The sequence below is a fragment of the Phyllobates terribilis genome, unplaced genomic scaffold, assembly GCF_046119375.1.
Source record: "Phyllobates terribilis strain yellow unplaced genomic scaffold, ASM4611937v1 Scaffold_2__4_contigs__length_985480577, whole genome shotgun sequence".
Classification (NCBI taxonomy): Eukaryota; Metazoa; Chordata; class Amphibia; order Anura; family Dendrobatidae; genus Phyllobates; species Phyllobates terribilis.
In genome coordinates, this window is record NW_027362762.1 from 865473728 (window position 1) to 865491887 (window position 18160).

Here is an 18160-nt window from a genome sequence, read left to right on the forward strand (position 1 = left end):
CTTGGCTGTTTCAGTAAAAAAAAATGCCCATAAAATAACAATTCTAGAGCATCTTTTATTTATTTATTGATATTATTGTGTCATTCTTCTGATATCCTTAACAGATCCATATAAATACATTTCTGTTTTTGTTTTAATTTCTTCTTCATCTTCTTCCCAGAGCCATAACTTTTTTTTATTTTTCTGTCCACATAGACATATGAGGGCTTGATCTTTGCGGGACGAGTTGTACTTTTGAATGACACCATTCATTTTACCACATATTGTACTGGAAAACGGGAAAAAAAATTCCAAGTGGGAAGAAATTGTGAAAAAAAAAAACCCCCACAGTTCTGACAATGGTTCTTGGAAATTGTTTTATACATTTTGTGGTAAAAATGACCTCGCAATATGATTCTCCTCATCATGCGATAACAGTAATACCAAACATGTCCATTTTTTATTTTAGTGGTGAAAAAGCAATCAGAAGTTTTGAAAAAAAAAAAACATTTGGGGGATGTGTTGCCATTTTCCGAGACCCGTCACATTTTCATTTTTCGGTTGATGGAGCTGTTATTTTTTTACACTACATCCACAAACTTAAATGTATTTTGGGGGATTTTATGTGATATACCAACACAAAGTAGCAAGTAACTGTGAAGTGTAAAGGAAATGATACATCAATTTCTAATTATTTTAAAAATATAAATCTGAAAATTGTGACGTGCATTTGGTTTCAGCCCCCCTGAGTCTATACTTTGTAGGACCACCTTTCGCTGCTATTACTGCTGCAAATCTTTTTGAGTATATCTCTACCAGTTTTGCACATTTAGAGGCTGAAATTTTTGCCCATTCTTCTTTGCTGACTCGCTCTAGCTCAGTGAGATTGGATGGAGGCGTCTGTGAACAGCAATTTTCAAGTCTTGCCACTGATCAATGAGATTAGGTCTTTACTGTGACTGGGCCATTCACAAACCCGAATAAGCTTTGATCTAAACCATTCCATTATAGCTTTGGAAGCATGTTTAGGGTCATTGTCCTGCTAGAACGTGAACCTACTCCCCAGTCTTTTGCAAGCCTCTAACAGGCTTTCCTCCAGGACTGCCCTGTATTTAGCGCCATCCATCTTCCCATCAACTCTGTCTGGCTTTCCTGTACTTGCTGAAGAAAATCATCCCCATAGCATGATGCTGCCACCACCATGTTTGACGGTGGGCATGGTGTTTTCAGGGTGACGTGCAGTGTTAGTTTTCACATAGCATTTTGCATTTAGCCCAAAAAGTTCTGCTCTGGCCTCATCTGACCAGAGCACCTTCTCCCACGTGCTGTGTCCCCAGCATGGCTTTTTGCAAACTGCAATCGAGACTTCTTGTAGCTTGTTTTCAAATGTCTTTCTTCTTGCCACTGTCGCACCCCCGTGGGCCTTACTGTTTGGGGACAGTATATATATATATATCACGGTGGCTGGCCCAGGGCGGACAGTGCACAAAAGGGGTAGCAATTACTAATAAAAGTTCTGAAAATTCGTGACGCCACCTGTGGTGTCTGGTGAAGGTCACCAGCGCTGCAGCAGTCCTCTGAGACAGGTGACAAGGCAGCTAAAGATGGTACAGCTCCCCACAGGTGGAGCGGGCCTCAGGGCAATGTAGATAGATAGATGGATGGTGGGTGCGCTGGGCGTTGTGGTCCAGGTAGATGGTGCAGCCGGAGTAACGGACAGAGACAGGGGGTTTTGCTTCATTACCTTTACTGGTACAGCTTTTAGATCTGGTCCAGGATACTCTAGGTGAAGGGCGCACTTCTGGACTTCTCCCCAGGGAGAGGGTATAAGGCCTCCTGATCTGTGTCTGCCTCTGTGTAAGCTCCTGGCCAGCCTGCAACTGTGTTTGGCTTATGTGTCTTGCTTTTTCTTCTACCTGTTGCTCTGAAGTAGGACCTCCGGTTGGTGACCACTTTCCCTGGACGTCGGGGCCTTCGTTGTTTCTGGTCCTGTATGTGTCTAGCTTCAGGTTTGCCAGGGACTTGTAGTCCTCCTGGGATTCCGGTTATCCCTACTGGGGGTAAAGGGTCCCTGTAGGCTCGGACCCGGTGTCCGGTGTATATACTGGGGTGAGCCTGGTATGCTCCTCTGCCCCCTTTATCACTCCTTTCTTCCACTCGCCTTCGGCCACGCTCGGGGCCCTCACTAGGCTTCAGTGCTGCTGGAGGCCTAGCTTGCCTCAAACAGCAGTCTGCGTGCTCCTCTCTGAGCACTAACTGTAGACTTGACAACTTAACTGAGCTGCCTGGCTCCACCTTCCCTTTATATATCCCTATCAGGGCTCCCTCTGCTGGTATGAGGTGGAAGGTGGAGGTGTTTGCATGTAGTGAGGGCTTCTTGTGGAGAATTCCGTCCATGCACCCTTCTGGGTTCTGTGGCACCATGCGCAGCAGGGCGCCACACCACTGTTCCATAAAGGCCAGACTTGTGGAATATATGACCAATAATTGTCCTGCGGACAGATTCTCCCAACTGAGCTGTGGATCTCAGTTGCTCCCCCAGAGTGACCATGGGCCTCTTTGCTGCTTCTCTAATTCGTACTCTCCTTGCTTGGGATCTCAGTTTAGATGAACAGCCATGTTTTGTTAGGTTTGCAGTTACATCATACTTCTTCCATTTTTGTATGATGGATTGTGTTATGATCTGCTACAAGCACTAAGGAAAGACAGGAGATCTGTCCCTACAATAGAACTAAACTGGATCCCTACGATGTAACGGGGAACCTGATCCTGCGATCAGACCCGCTAAAGTCCTTGGCTAGTCTGTACGAAGACCTATAGATGCAAGGGAGGGATCCCTACATGAACTAGGGACTGGGATAAAGTTGGACACCTCCTAGCAGAAATTGTAGCAGAAAAAGACAAACACACAACATAGAACATAGAGGTCAGAAGACCTAGCAAAACTAACAGAGAAAGGTAACAGAGTACCAAGCTAGCTCAAGAGTAGAAAATACAATGAAGTCCAGCAAGGCCAGGAGAGTTCTAACAGTACCCCCTCTTCTAAGAGGATCCTCCGGATCCCCTAGGACCGGGCTTATCAGGAAACCTCCTGTGAAACGCTCTGACAAGTCTGGAAGCAGAAACATCATCCGCCCTCACCCATGAGTTATCCTCGGGTCCGAAACCCCTCCAAGCGACGAGATACTGCAAACTCCCTCTATACGGTCTAGAATTTAGGATGCGGGGAAATTTCATATTCCCCGTCCTCCACCACCGGAGGAACAGTGGCAGAGGCGTCACCAACCGACACATCAGCTTTTTTCAACAGAGAAACATGAAACACCGGATTAATCTTCCAGGAGGCAGGAACCTCCAACCTAACAGCAGATTGGTTAACTATCTGAAGCACCTTAAAGGGCCCTACAGACTTGGGACCCAATTTTTTCGAAGGAATCCTCAATCGCAGATTCTTAGAGGACAACCAAACCATGTCACCAATAGCAAACGAAACCTCTTGCCGTTTCATATCAAAGGAAGCCTCCTGAAGATTATCACGCACATCCGTCCAAACCCTCTCCAAATCACCGGAAAAACTCTCCTCCTCAGGCACAGCCGATACCAATTTGGAGAATGACCCAAAAGACGGATGTCTCCCAGAACAACATAAAAAGGAGAACACCCAGCAGAAGAGGATGTATGGTTGTTAAGAGCAAATTCAGCAAGTGGCAGAAACTCAGACCACCCCTCTTGATTGTCTGCCACAAAGCAACGCAAGAACTGCTCAACATCCTGATTCTTTCTTTCTGTCTGGCCATTAGACTCAGGATGATATCCGGATGAAAATGACAAATGAACTCCCAACCTGTCACAAAAAGCACGCCAAAAACGAGCCACGAACTGAGGTCCCCTATCAGAAACAATGTCAGTAGGAACGCCATGTAGTCTGACAATTTCCTTGACGAAGGCCTTAGCAAGTGTCTTAGCGCAGGGCAGTTTGATGAAGGGAACCAAGTGACACATCTTGCTAAAACGGTCCACGACCACCCAGATGACCGTGAAACCTTCAGAGGGGGGAAGGTCAGTAATAAAGTCCATAGCCAGATGTGTCCAAGGTGCACTAGGAACCTCCAGAGGGCAAAGCAACCCCGCAGCAGGAGTATGTGAAGACTTAGATCTAGCACACACAGTACATTGACGCACCCACTTAATGACTTCCTTCTGCCATCCAGGCCACCAAAAACTGCGACCCACAAGTCTCTTGGTCTCAGAAATTCCTGGATGACCTACCAACCGAGACTCATGACACTCAACAAACAAATCTCTCCTAAAGGTCCTAGGCACAAACAACCTCCCATGGGGAGTGTTAGATGGGGCATTCTCCTGAGCTTTAAGAATCTCATCCTCCAAAACGGAGTCCAAAGCAGCAATCACAACACCTTCTTGTAAAATGCTCTCCTCCTCCTCCTCAGCACTGACCATGGGAGAAAAGCTGTGAGACAAAGCATCCACTTTAACATTCTTGGTACCCGGGATGTAAGTAACGGAAAAATTAAACCGCGAGGAAAAAAGTGCCCACCTAGCCTGACGGGCATTCAAGCGCTTGGCAGCATCAAGATAGATCAGATTTTTATGATCAGTGAAAACCTGAATGGGAAATTCAGCACCTTCCAAGAGATGACGCCAGTGTTCAAATGCGAGTTTAATAGCCAGCAATTCCCGATTACCAATATCGTAATTAAGTTCAGTCTCAGAAAATTTTTTTGAAAAAAAGGCACAGGGATGTACTCCATCCTTGCTTTCCTGAGACAACACCGCACCAACCCCCACCGAAGAAGCATCAACCTCAACCAAAAACGGCTTAGTCACATCAGGCTGCATAAGGATGGGAGCAGAGCTGAACCTCTCCTTTAGATACACAAAAGCTTCAATGGCCTCAGAAGTCCACTGAACCGTATTAGCACCTTTCCTAGTGAGATCGGTCAGCGGTTTGACAATAATAGAATTTTTTTTTATGAATTTTCTGTAATAATTGACGAAACCCTAAAACCTCTGTATCGATTTCAAACCAATAGGCCTAGGCCATTCCTGCACAGCCTGAACCTTCACTGGGTCCATCTCAAAACCTTCACTGGAGATAATGTAACCCAAAAAACTAATTCTCTGTACAGCGAACTCACATTTCTCCAGCTTAGCAAAAAGCGAATTGTCCATTAATAACTGTAAAACCTCACGTACGCTCCGCCAATGAGACTCCAGATCAGGCGAATAAATCAGAATGTCATCCAAATACACAACCACATTTTTGCCGATCAAAGGTCTAAGGATGTCATTAATAAGATTCTGAAAAAATGCTGGAGCATTGGTGAGACCAAAAGGCATAACCAGGTTCTCAAAATGACCCACAGGAGTGTTAAAAGCAGTCTTCCATTCATCACCCTCTTTCATGCGCAACAAATTGTATGCCCCCCGGAGATCAATTTTAGAGAACCACTTGGCCCCCACTAACTGGTTAAACAAATCAGGAATCAATGGCAGTGGGTAAGGATTGCGTACAGTAATTTTATTAATCTCACGAAAGTCCAGACAAGGACGTAAACCGCCATCTTTTTTTTTAACAAAAAAAATCCAACAGCCACAGGAGACTTGGAAGGCCTAATGTGACCAGCGGCCAAGCTTGTCTGTATGTATTCCTCCAAAGCCTTTCTCTCAGGAATAGTAAGATTAAATAAACGACTTTTAGGAAGAGTCGCGCCAGGGACAAATTCAATGGTACAATCATAGTCTCTATGGGGAGGCAAAATTTGTGACTCCCCCTCAGAAAAAACTCTCCAAAAATCCTGAATAGGTACAGGTAATTCCCCTTTTTCCACCGCAGCAATACGTCCGTTACAACACTTGTCATAACATTTAGGGCTCCAGGACTTAATTTCATTGGTAGACCAATCCAGTACAGGATTATGCAATTTTAACCAGGGCAACCCCAATATTACTGGAGACGGCAAATTATTCAATACTACCAAATCCAAATTCTCTTGATGAACACCATTAATAGTGAGGGGAAATTCACAGACCTTGTAACACTCTTCAAGGGGGAGCCATCGACAGAAACCACAGCAATAGGGGATGACAAAGGTTTAGGTTTTAACCGCTTCCCGACCGCCCACTGTAGATAAACGTCGGCGCTTGCTGGGCTCTGTGCAACGCCGACGTTTAAAAACGGTGGGTGGTCTCGCAGCGCTCAGGACCCCCAGGGTCCTGCAAGCGCTGTGGGAGCAGTGCAGAGCGTTAGCTCTGACAGGGAACATCATCGGGACCTGATTAGATCAGGTCCCAGTGATGTTAACCCTTTGCTGTCTTCTATATGCCGCGATCTATAGTGATCGCGGCATATAGAAGACAGCAGGAGGAGAGGGGGTCGTCCACTTACCTCTCCGACGACCCCTTGATTCCTTTCAGGACCTGGCGTTGCTATGGCAGCTGGAGGTCACATGACCGCCTCCAGCTCTGCCATATATGGTGTCCTTCCTGCCTGGCTTCAGCCTGCAAGCTGATGCCAGGCAGGAGACTGTGAAACAGTCAGTGAAGATCTCATATAATGTAATACATGTCTATTACATTACATGAGATCAGGGATCAGAAAAATAAAAATTAATGTCCCATACAGGGACTAAGTAAAAATGTAAAAAAAAATGTTTTGAAACTGTTAAAAAAAACAAAACAAAATAAATAAAAATAAATAAATAAAATATTAAACCGATAAATCCATATATTTATGCAAAAATAAAAAAAAGTACACATATTTGGTATTGCCGCGTCCGAAACAACCCGAGCTATAAAACTGTCACACTAATTAACTCCTTCTGTGCACACCGTAATAAAAATAAATAAAAAACGGAGCAAAAAACTATGCTTTTTCCTCATATCGCCAAACAAAAAGTGGAAAAAAATGCGATCAAAAAGCAAAATGGAAATAATAATGGTACCGCTGAAAACGTCATCTTCTTCCGCAAAAAACAAGCCGCCATACAGCTCCATCAGCCAAAAAATAAAAAAGTTATAGCGCTCAGAATAAAGCAATGCAAAAAAAATATTTTTTCTATAAAATTGTTTTATTGTGTAAAAGCGCCAAAACATAAAAAAATATACAGTACGTGTAGTATCGCTGTAAACGTACTGACCCGAAGAACAACGCTGCCTGATCACTTTTACCACACGCAGAACGGCATAAAAAAAAAACTCAAAAAACAATTCCTGAATTGTTGGTTTTTGTTAATTTTACCTCCCAAAAAACGGAATAGAAAGCGATCAAAAAATGTCACGTACCCAAAAATGGTACCAATAAAAATGTCAACTCGTCCCGCAAAAAACAAGCCGTCACATGACTCTGTCGGCCGAAATATGGAAAAATTATAGCTCTCAAAATATGGCGATGCAAAAACTAGATTTTGCAAAAAAAAAGCGTCTCTTAGTGTGTGACAGCTGTCAGTCATAAAAACCCGTTATAAATCTGGTATCTCTGTAATCGCACCGACCCGAAGAATAAAGTAATCTAATCAGTTATATCACACTAGGAACGGCGTAAAAAAATAAATAAAACCAATTCTTCACCTGCTACTGATTTGTTTATTATGTCTCCCAAAGATCGCAGTATGGCTCAGCACACATTTATCCTGCACTCTGCGCTGAGCACTTACGCCAGAGTTTCCGTGTAAATCTCTGAAATACGTGATTCAGACGGAACCCATGACGGAAGATTCCCTGTAATGAGGCAGATATAGGCCACTGTGGATGCCGTCTGGCCTGTGATCCCACTGTGTCATTTGTTTTCAGGCGTGCATAAAAGTGCGGTTGGCTACAGTTTTGTGCACTTCTGAAAAAAAGGACACCGCTAAACAGAGGCCAGACGGAGTCCAGAGTAACTCTGCTGCCTCATTACAGTGAATGGATCCCGCAGGGGTTTCATCTGAATTACATCACTTGGAAATTTAGATGGAAACCCCGATGTAAGTGCTCAGCCTAGAGCGCCGGATAAATGTTACGTAAAATGTTCCCAATAAAAGCTTCAACTCAGTCCTCAAAAAAAGCTAGTCCCCACTCAGGTCCATCATCTGTTAAAAATATAAGGGACTTCCAAGTTACTGGTAGCAGAAAGGCTCTGGAAAAGCGAAATGGCCCTTGCCCCCCAAAAGAAATTCAGAAAATTTTGTGCTCCCAAATCCAAATGCCTATTCTACAATAATTTGTTCTCCAATTGTCAAATAGCGCTCCGTCCCCCCCAGATCTCGCCGTATGGCTGAGCGGTACGATACAGCCACATATGGGCTATTGCCACTTTTAGAAGAAATTGTGTGACATTTTGGCACCATTTTTACCCACTGCCCTGTGTGAAAATGTAAAATCTGAGGGTAAAACATTTTTTATGGTAAAAATATAATTATGCTTTTTTCACTGCCCAATGGTATAAATTTAAAAATTAAAAAATACTCACTACTTCCCTAGATGAATTCCTTGAGAGGTGTAGTTTACAAAATGGGGTCACTTGTGGGGGTTTCGGCTGTTTCGGCATGTCAGCAACTCTTCAAATGTGACATGGTGTCTGCTGCCTATCCCAGCCAACATAGCGCTCCTTTCTCTTCCGAACCCTGCCGTACACCAAAGCAGTGGTTTTCCCCCACATATGGGGTATCGGCGTGTTTAGGAGAAATTGAACAACAAATTTCACGGTGCAATTTATCCTGTTACCCTTATGATAATACAAAATTAGGGAATGAAAAACATTTTTTGCGGGAAAAATGTGAAAATTTTATTTTTACAGCTGATTATTATAAACTTCTGTGAAGCACCTTGGGGTTCAAGGTGCTCACCACACATCTAGATAAGTTCCCTAAGGGGTCTAGTTTCCAAAATGGTGTCACTTGTGGGGGGTTTCCACTGTTTAGGAACATCAGGGGCTCTCCAAACGCAACATGGCGTCTGCTAATTATTCAGACAAATTTTACATTCAAAAACTCAAATGGCGCTCCTTCCCTTCCAAACCCTGCCGTGCGCCCAAACAGTGGTTTTCCCCCACATATGGGGTATCGGCGTGTTCAGGAGAAATTGCACAACAAATTTCATGGTGCAATTTATCCTATTACCCTTATGATAATGCAAAATTAAGGGATGAAAAACGTTTTTGTGGGAAAAATGTGAAAATTTTATTTTTACAGCTCAATATTATAAACTTCTGTGAAGCAACTTGGGGTTCAAGGTGCTCACCACACATCTAGATAAGTTCCCTAAGGGGTCTAGTTTCCAAAATGGTGTCACTTGTGGGGGGTTTCCACTGTTTAGGCACATCAGGAGCTTTCCAAACGCAACATGGTGTCTGCTAATTATTCAGACAAATTTTACATTCAAAAAGTCTAATGGCGCTCCTTCCCTTCCGAACCCTGCCATGCGCCCAAACAGTGGTTTTCCCTCACATATGGGGTATCAGCGCGCTCAAGAGAAATTGCACAAAAAATTTTGGGGTCCATTTTTTCCTGTTACCCCTGTGAAAATAAAAAAAATTGGGTCTAAAGTAATATTTTTGTGAAAAAAGTTAAATGTTAATTTTTTTCTTCCACATTCCAAAAATTCTTGTGAAGCACCTGAAGGGTTAATAAAGTTCTTGAATGTGGTTTTGAGCACCTTTAGGGGTGCAGTCTTTAGAATGGTGTCACTTTTGCGTATTTTCTGTCATAAAGACCCCTCAAAGTGACTTCAAATATGATGTGGTCCCTAAAAAAATGTTTTTGTAAATTTTGTTGGAAAAATGAGAAATCGCTGGTCAACTTTTAACCCTTATAGCTCCCTAACAAAAAAAAATTTTGGTTCCAAAATTGTGCTGATGTAAAGTAGACATGTGGGAAATGTTATTTATTAACTATTTTGTGTGACATATCTCTCTGATTTAAGGGCATGAAAATTCAAAGTTTGAAAATTGCAAAATTTTCAACATTTTCGCCAAATTTCCGATTTTTTCACAAATAAACGCAAGTGATATCAAAGAAATTTTACCACTATCATGAAGTACAATATGTTACGAAAAAACAATCTCAGAATCAGGGGAATCCATTGAAGCGTTCCAGAGTAATTGCTTCATAAAGTGACAGTGGTCAGAATTGAAAAAATTGGCCCGGTCACGAAGGCAAAAACAGGCTCTGGTGCGAAGTGGTTAATATAAGTTTTTCCAAGAATCCCCCATCAATCACATTCAGAGTAGAACCACAATCCACAAATACCCGAAATTCAATTAATTCTTCCTGAGCAGCGGTAGTAGCAGATAGGAATACTCCCTTAATATTTAAACAGGCTATACGTGCATAACTGACCATTTTTTTTTCTTTGTTCATACGAAGCACACAGTTCTTAATAAAATGACCAGAATTTCCGCAATAGAAGCACAAACCTTCAGAAGATCTGTGGTCTTTTTCCTGAGAGCGGGGTGTCATCGCCCCAATCTCCATCGGCTCTCCTTTTTCAGCACAGACCCTCTCAAGACTCGGAGCTGACATATCAGAGGATTTACTCTCATTAACCCTTGCACGCAGTCTCCTGTCCACCCGTATAGCTAATTGCATTGCCTCCTGCAAGTTTCCAGGTGTGGGATAAGCAATCAGCAAATCCTTAACCCTTTCACCTAGCCCTGCAAGAAACAAGCTTTTCAAAGCTGAATCGTTCCACCCCACCTGGGCAGACCACCGACGGATGTGAGAACAATATTTTTCCACATTACCTGATCCCTGCCTCAAACGTCTCAATTCAGACTCAGCAGATGAGACACTATCAGGATCATCGTACAACAAACCCAAAGCAGAAAAAAAACTATCCACTGATCTAAAGCACGGATCACTAGGTTGGAGAGAAAAAGCCCATCCCTGAGGATCCTTGCGCAAAAGTGACATTATGAACCCTATGCGCTGGGATTCATCACCAGAGGATCCGGGTCTTAAACGAAAATACAATAAACAAGCATTTTTAAAAGAAAAAAAATCTTGTTGTTCACCAAAAAATAGATCAGGCAGACGTACCTTTGGCTCCACAAAATGTGCTCCAGAACAGCTACTCACGTGTTGTTGGAGCTCGGCCACCTCCAGAGAGAGTCCCTGCAAGCGTTGAGCCAAATCTTGAACCGAGACCATGATGGAAACTGGAGGTCTTTCCTTAGAGAAATTTTTTTGGCTGGACTTACTGTTATGATCTGCTACAAGCACTAAGGAAAGACAGGAGATCGGTCCCTACAATAGAACTAAACTGGATCCCTACGATGTAACGGGGAACCTGATCCTGCGATCAGACCCGCTAAAGTCCTCGGCTAGTCTGTACGAAGACCTATAGATGCAAGGGAGGGATCCCTTCAAGAACTAGGGACTGGGATAAAGTTGGACACCTCCTAGCAGAAATTGTAGCAGAAAAAGACAAACACACAACATAGAACATAGAGATCAGAAGACCTAGCAAAACTAACAGAGAAAGGTAACAGAGTACCAAGCTAGCTCAAGAGTAGAAAATACAATGAAGTCCAGCAAGGCCAGGAGGGCGGAGCCGGATTAAATAGGCAAAAATGGTCATGTGACCAGCAAACTAGAAAAAAACTAACAGGAGAGTTCTAACAGATTGAACAGTGCTCTGTGAGATGTTCAGAGCTTAGGCTATTTTTTTTTTATAACCTAACCATGCTTTACTTTTCTCCACAACTTTATCCCTGACCTGCCTGGTGTGTTCATTGGTTTTCATGATGCTGTTTGACCCCTAATGCTCTCAAACAAATCTCTGAGGCCTTCGCAGAACAGCTGTAGTTATACTGAGAATGCATTTCACATAGGTGGACTCAATTTACTAATTATGTGACTTCTGGAGACAATTGGTCACTCAGGATTTGATGTAGGGGCATCAGACTACAGGTGGGCTGTATACAAATGCATGTCACAATTTTCAGATTTATATTTTTAAATAAATAGAAAACTTTGTATTGTGTTTAATTTACACTTTACAAGCACTTTCTACTTTGTGTTGGTTTATCACAAAAAAAATCCCAATATAATCAATTTAAGATTGCGGGTGTAATATAAAAAAATGTGGAAAAGTTCACGGGTTATGAATTCTTTTTTTCTGGCACTATTTCTATGCAGAAGTTTTAGGCAAGTGCCGAAAAAGTGCTACAAAGTAAGAATGTTTTAAAAATAGAAGTGTTAATAAATTATTTTTATCAATTAACAAGATGCAAAGTAAATGAACAAAAGACAATTCTAAATCTAATCAACATTTGGTTCTTCTAGATACACTTGCAGTTTTTGAAGGAATTCGGTAGGGAGGTTGTGCCAAACATCTTGGAGAACTAACAGATCTTCTGTGGATGTCGCTTGTGCAAATCCTCCTGTTTCTTCATATAATCCCACACAGATTTGATGATGTTGAGATCCGGGCTCTGTGGGGGCAAATTGTTCTTCTTTATGCTGAGGATAGTTCTTAATAATTGTCTGTATGTTTGAGGTTGATTTCTTGCTGCAGAATAAATTTAGAACCAGACGCCTACCGAATGGTATTACATGACGTTGTCATGTTGAATAACGACTTCTTTGACACTTTGGAGAAATGGCCGTATTACCAATTCTATGATCAAATCAGTGTATTGACAAACTGTTAGTTTACCTAGAATGAAGACTAGAAGGCCATCATAAATTATTCTTCCCCACACCATAATCCTGGGAGTAGGACTGGTGTGATGCTCCCTTGTGGAGACCCATATGGTCTCGTCAGATTGGAAGAACAACACATAGTGATCCATTCTGTACTGCAAGTGAAATTGGAGGTCACATACAAAGCCGAAGGGTTCAAACATTGTCTACACAAACCATCAGAAGGTATTTGCACCACACGGGGATAGGAGCCAGACGTCCAATTACAGGTGCTCCATTGACCTCATGCCACCCCTCATAAAGGCTATAATGGGGCAGAGAATGGAAATATAGGCTGAAAATGAGGTCTATCATTTTCAACAATGTCTTGGATGCATTGATAGCCGAAAATTGGTCCGGAAACTATGTGGGCAACGCCATGAAGATGCCTTCACGAGGGAACATGAATGTGTCCCATAAATCGTTTTTGAACATGACAACGCTAGGCCACATGTTGCTTTGTGCTACTGTGAGTATCCTGCGTGGTCTAAATGTGCAACCATGGAGCACTCTTGGATGGCATTGGTCAGAAATTGCAAAGGGAGCTGCCAGCAGCTGATCTTGATGATTTGTCCAAGTGAATTCAGTGTGGCAGAACATTCCTCAGGCAACCAAGTGTGTGTATTTCTGCCAGGTGCACTCATAACTAATACTGAATAAAACAAGATGTTTTGAAGATGTTGTTTCCTTTTTTCATCATTTGCATATCTTTAAAATGTCTACAGATCCTCTGATTTTCATAAATCTACTACTTTTCTTTTTTGGTGTTGCAATCCCAATGTTGAGAAATGTGCATGTATATACATATATATCAATAATGTGTCTTTTCATTAACAGAATTAACAAAGTTAAATGGACTGAATGGCACAATCAAGTCACGTGTGTATCTGAAGATAATGGAATCTCACCAGCAAACGGTTTGTTTCTCTCTTTGTGGTACTGCAGCAACTAAAGTTACCAAAGTTATTGTTCAATCTGGTTCATTGAAAAAATGATTAAACATAAGTAATCGGAATGCTTTACTGAAGTTAGTAATTTCAAGGCTGGAGCCAAACTAAAATAATCAAATTTCAGTCAGGTGACGTATCAGAAAAACTCTTTTGACGTTTCAGCTACTCTGCATTCACTCACACTATAGAGCTGTAGGCCCCTCGCTCTGCCGTCTGGTGCTCCATTTGATAGAGAATAATAAGGTAATAAGGTGTCGGATGGGGCATAAGATTTCTATTGGGCAATGCAACCTTCCTATGAGAAGAGAGGCATTCTGTTATGCGTATCTACAGTATGGCTGCTATATAACAACTAATTTTATCAAATTAAAAGGCATAAATTTACAATCCTATTGATTTGAATAGCAGGCTAATGTGCAGTACCCTACCACGGCCACTATCAGACGATGGAGCGGCTCCGCAATCAAGCAGTTTCGGACACCGACACAGATAACACCTGATCGGCAGGGGTGCCGGACCCCGACCAATCAGACATTGATGACCTATCCTAAGAATAGGTTATCAATGAAAAAGTAGTAGACAACCTCTTTAAGAATGAAGTTCTCGCCCTTAAAAGAATTGTCCCTATTATATGAAAGCTTTGTGTTTTTAGCCCTATTGTGCCTTATTCAGAATTCACTTCACTTAAGGCTTTATTCACACATCAGTATTTGGTCAGTATTTCATCAGTATTTGTATGCCAAAATCAGGAGTGTCTCCAAAACACAGAACAGGTGTCAATTTTTCGATTATAGTTTTTTCTTTGTATGTTCCACTCCTGGTTTTGGCAAATTCTGACCTAATACTAACCTGTAAATGAGCCCTAAAGCAGCACTCCGGCATTTTTTTTATTTCACCGACGGAGTGGTATCACTAATGCATGTTCCTTATCTATTGTAATAGTCTTACTTCTGCTGTTCCCAGTGCCGCGCCGCCATCTTGCGACCCCAACTTGTAAGTTAGAGGTAACGGTCACAAGCTCTCAATGTAAGTCTATGAGAGTCTCATGATCGCTCCGTTCTGGCTCTAATGGACTTACATTGAGAAGTGACCTCTGGTTCACACAGCGATCCAGCAGGTCACAACCAGCAGAAGACGACCGGAGCGCCGATGAGAACAGAAAACTAGGGCAGCCGGTAAGTACGATACTAGGGGCAGGGAACACACATTAGTGATACCACTCTGGTGGTGAAATAAAAAAAAAAAAAAAAAAAGCTGGAGTGGTGCTTTAATCCCTATATTCTCCCAATGTGTTTCCCCATTCCCTATCTTCTCATAACAATGTATCAGAGAATCCTGCAAGAAAACATCTAGGCAACAGTGTGACATAAGTACAACGGCCTCCACTGCTCATCAGTCCCCACTCAGCTGAGTGGCGGAGGTTGTTCTATCTATATCATGCCGCTCTCTAACCTAAGGATATGTTCAGTTTTGTCACACAGAAATCTGCATGTATTCTACACTATATCCATGTGAAAAATGCCTACAAAATGCATTCATCCCATTCGTATGGCTATTTTTCCGAAGCGGTTTCCAAATATTTTTGATAAGTGACGTGTTTCCCAGACTCTGAATGAGAATCATGACGGTTGTGGTGCACAGATTCGCCCTTTTAAATGGGGCTAACCCTAGTGCAATCCTGCCGCAGATCATACTGTTTTGGATCGCTGACGCTGATTTTGGAACAAACACTTTACATTTTTCTTGCATAAATTTTCTCAGTCGTAACACACCCTAATAATAACACGTACAGAACTCATAACTGAGCAAAACTGAAATTGTACGAGATTTATGAATTGCTTTACACAAAACCATTGAGCTGCTGTGACCTACTGTACGTCCTCTAGTCACAGCATGCCCTTTTCCAACACTGGTTTCAATGTGGACAAATAGACAACTAGGAGGAAATATATTAAAACATTCAGCATAAGGCTATGTTCACACGTTGCATTTCTACAGCATTTTTTTTTTGAAAATTTTCAGCTGCGTTTTACAGTACCAGCAAAGTCTATGTGATTTCAGAAATCTCCTGCACACACTTTGTTTTTTTTTCCTCACTGTTTCGTCACTTTTTTCAGCATTTTTCACCCATTGGGTAGTGCAAAAGTACAGCAAAAAAAGCAGGTATCAGGTTTTGCTGCGTTTTTGGTCCCAAAACCTGAGGGAGTTGAATTAGGTTATTTTTTATGCACTAAACTTTGTCAGCACAAGAGGCAAATGTACCCTGACAAAAACGCAGCAAAAAATGTGGGAAAAATTCAGCAATAGCAGTTTTTTTACGTTGCTTCTTTACTGCCAAGAAAGCAGGTTTTGCCTGCGGGAAAAAAAACGCATAAAAAACGCAATGTGTGAGCATAGCTTTAAAGAGGTTTTCTGGTTTCAGAAAGCCCATCCTTGGGCTTCAGTTTGTTTTAAAGTTAAACAACACGTGCTTTACTCACCCTGCTCAGGTCCAGTTCTGCGATGCTGCTCCCAGTGTCTGCAGCACTGACATCAGTGAGCTCAGCTCAGCGACTCTGTGCAGCTTGTGCTGTGAACTCGGGCAGGTATTGGCTGTCATGGATGCTGAGTAAAGCACAGCTAAACAATTTTAAACAAACTTCATTGGCAGACAGGGTAAGTTCAAAACCGGAAAACAACTTTAAAAATAAATAGGTAGTTTTATTGTTGGTTTAAAAAAGTATTAGTAATTAGCTATTAATCACTTTTTTTTCTTTTTTTTTTTACAAGATGAAGAATCTGTCCGCTCCAGTATACCGGCCATTGATGAAACGGATATATCTAAACGAAAAGTAGAAACTTCAATTCTGTGGGAAAATGAAGAGGATGCGTTCCTGGAAACAGTTTTAAGGTTGACAGAAGACACAAGTCCATCAAATTCAATTTATAGCCTAACATGTTGATTAAATGGAAAGAAAAAACCCTAAGGGGCAGATGCTAATAACCCCATATTAGAGGAAAAGTTCCTTCTCGACTCCATACGGCAATCAGACTAGTTCCCTGGATCAAAGTCTCATCACAGAATCTAATACAATAGCCTGTAATATTATATTTATCAAGTCATCATCTGACATGCACGCCGAGCACCATCTGACTTCCGGCCGGCGGCCATAGACTGAACAGCTGCAAATGCTGTTCCAGTGATCAGCAACCCCTATATATAACACACATCACACATCGCGCTCCCTGAAGAAGGCTGATGAAACGCACGTCGGATCGTCGTTTGTTCACCCCCCCTATTCCACCAGGTAATGGACACCATGGCAAACACTGTATATGGGATTATATGTAGATTGGGTTTATTTTAAACCATGGATGTGAGCTATTAACACCAATTCCATGTTGTAAGATTGCTGTGCAACTTCATTTATTTTTTTGGTATGTTATAGCTACTTTGTTGTCAGTGTCTTGTGATCCATTTGTATGGTAACGTGATTCAATGCCATTTTTTGACGATACCCACCTCATGAAGTTACTGGTGTGCTTTTTATCAAGTTTTTATTGTGTTATGACTTTATTCAATAAAAGTTAAATTTTATGATCAAATATACTCAATTTCTTGCTTTATTTGGATTAATATCCTATATGCAAGCAGTCGCTACATATCATTGTAGCCAGGTAGATTATTCTCTGAAATGCTTTGGCGTTTCAAAGAGAATGTACTTTAGAGATCCGGCACTGCTGCTCTAGGTCATTGACAGGTTCTCACTATGTGAGAAAATTAGTGAATCACCAATTGCTGCCCCCATACAGCACCTACCACAGAGACCCCATATGGAACCTGCCAGAGATGACCCCAAAGCAGCACCTACCACAGAGACCTCCATCAGTCGCCTGCAGCAGCTGCCCCCATACAGCGCCTACAACAGAGACCCTCATATGTTGCCTGCCACCGCTGTCACCCATATAGCGACTCCCACCGTTGCTCCTATCCAGCGCTTGCCACAGCTACCCTCATACAGCACCCGCCACTCCTATTCAACCAATGCCACAGCTGCCCATATACAGCACCTACCACAGAGACCTTCATATGGTGCCTGCCACTGTTGTTCCTATACAGCACTTGCCACAACTGCCCTCATAAAGAACCTGCCAGAGCCTCCCCTATATAGTGCCTGAAACCCTTATTAAATGCATGTCACAGCCGACCCCATACACTATCAAAGACCCCCATACAGCACCTACCAGAGACCCCATACAGCACCTACCAGAGACCCCATACAGCACCTACCTGAGACCCCATACAACGGCTACCAGAGACCCCATACAGTGTGTACCAGAGACCCCATACAGTGTGTACCAGAGACCCCATACAGTGTGTACCAGAGACGCCATACACTGTCTATCAGAGACCCCCATACAGTGTGTACCAGAGACCCCATACAGCACCTACCAGAGACGCCATACACTGTCTATCAGAGACCCCCATACAGTGTGTACCAGAGACCCCATACAGTGTGTACCAGAGACCCCATACAGTGTGTACCAGAGACCCCATACAGTGTGTAC

General features: G+C 42.4%; 1 protein-coding gene across 1 annotated transcript in view; it reads left to right on the top strand.

Moving 5' to 3' along the window:
- LOC141234697 (transient receptor potential cation channel subfamily V member 3-like) overlaps positions 1 to 17128 on the top strand; it is a 124945-nt gene extending 107817 nt beyond the window's left edge. Inside the window, exons 15-16 of the mRNA XM_073668034.1 lie at positions 13500 to 13579; positions 16382 to 17128. Of these exons, the coding sequence (XP_073524135.1) occupies positions 13500 to 13579; positions 16382 to 16554 (253 nt within the window). The 3' untranslated portion in view covers positions 16555 to 17128. The remainder of the gene's footprint in view (positions 1 to 13499; positions 13580 to 16381) is intronic.
- Positions 17129 to 18160: the final 1032 nt, after the last annotated feature.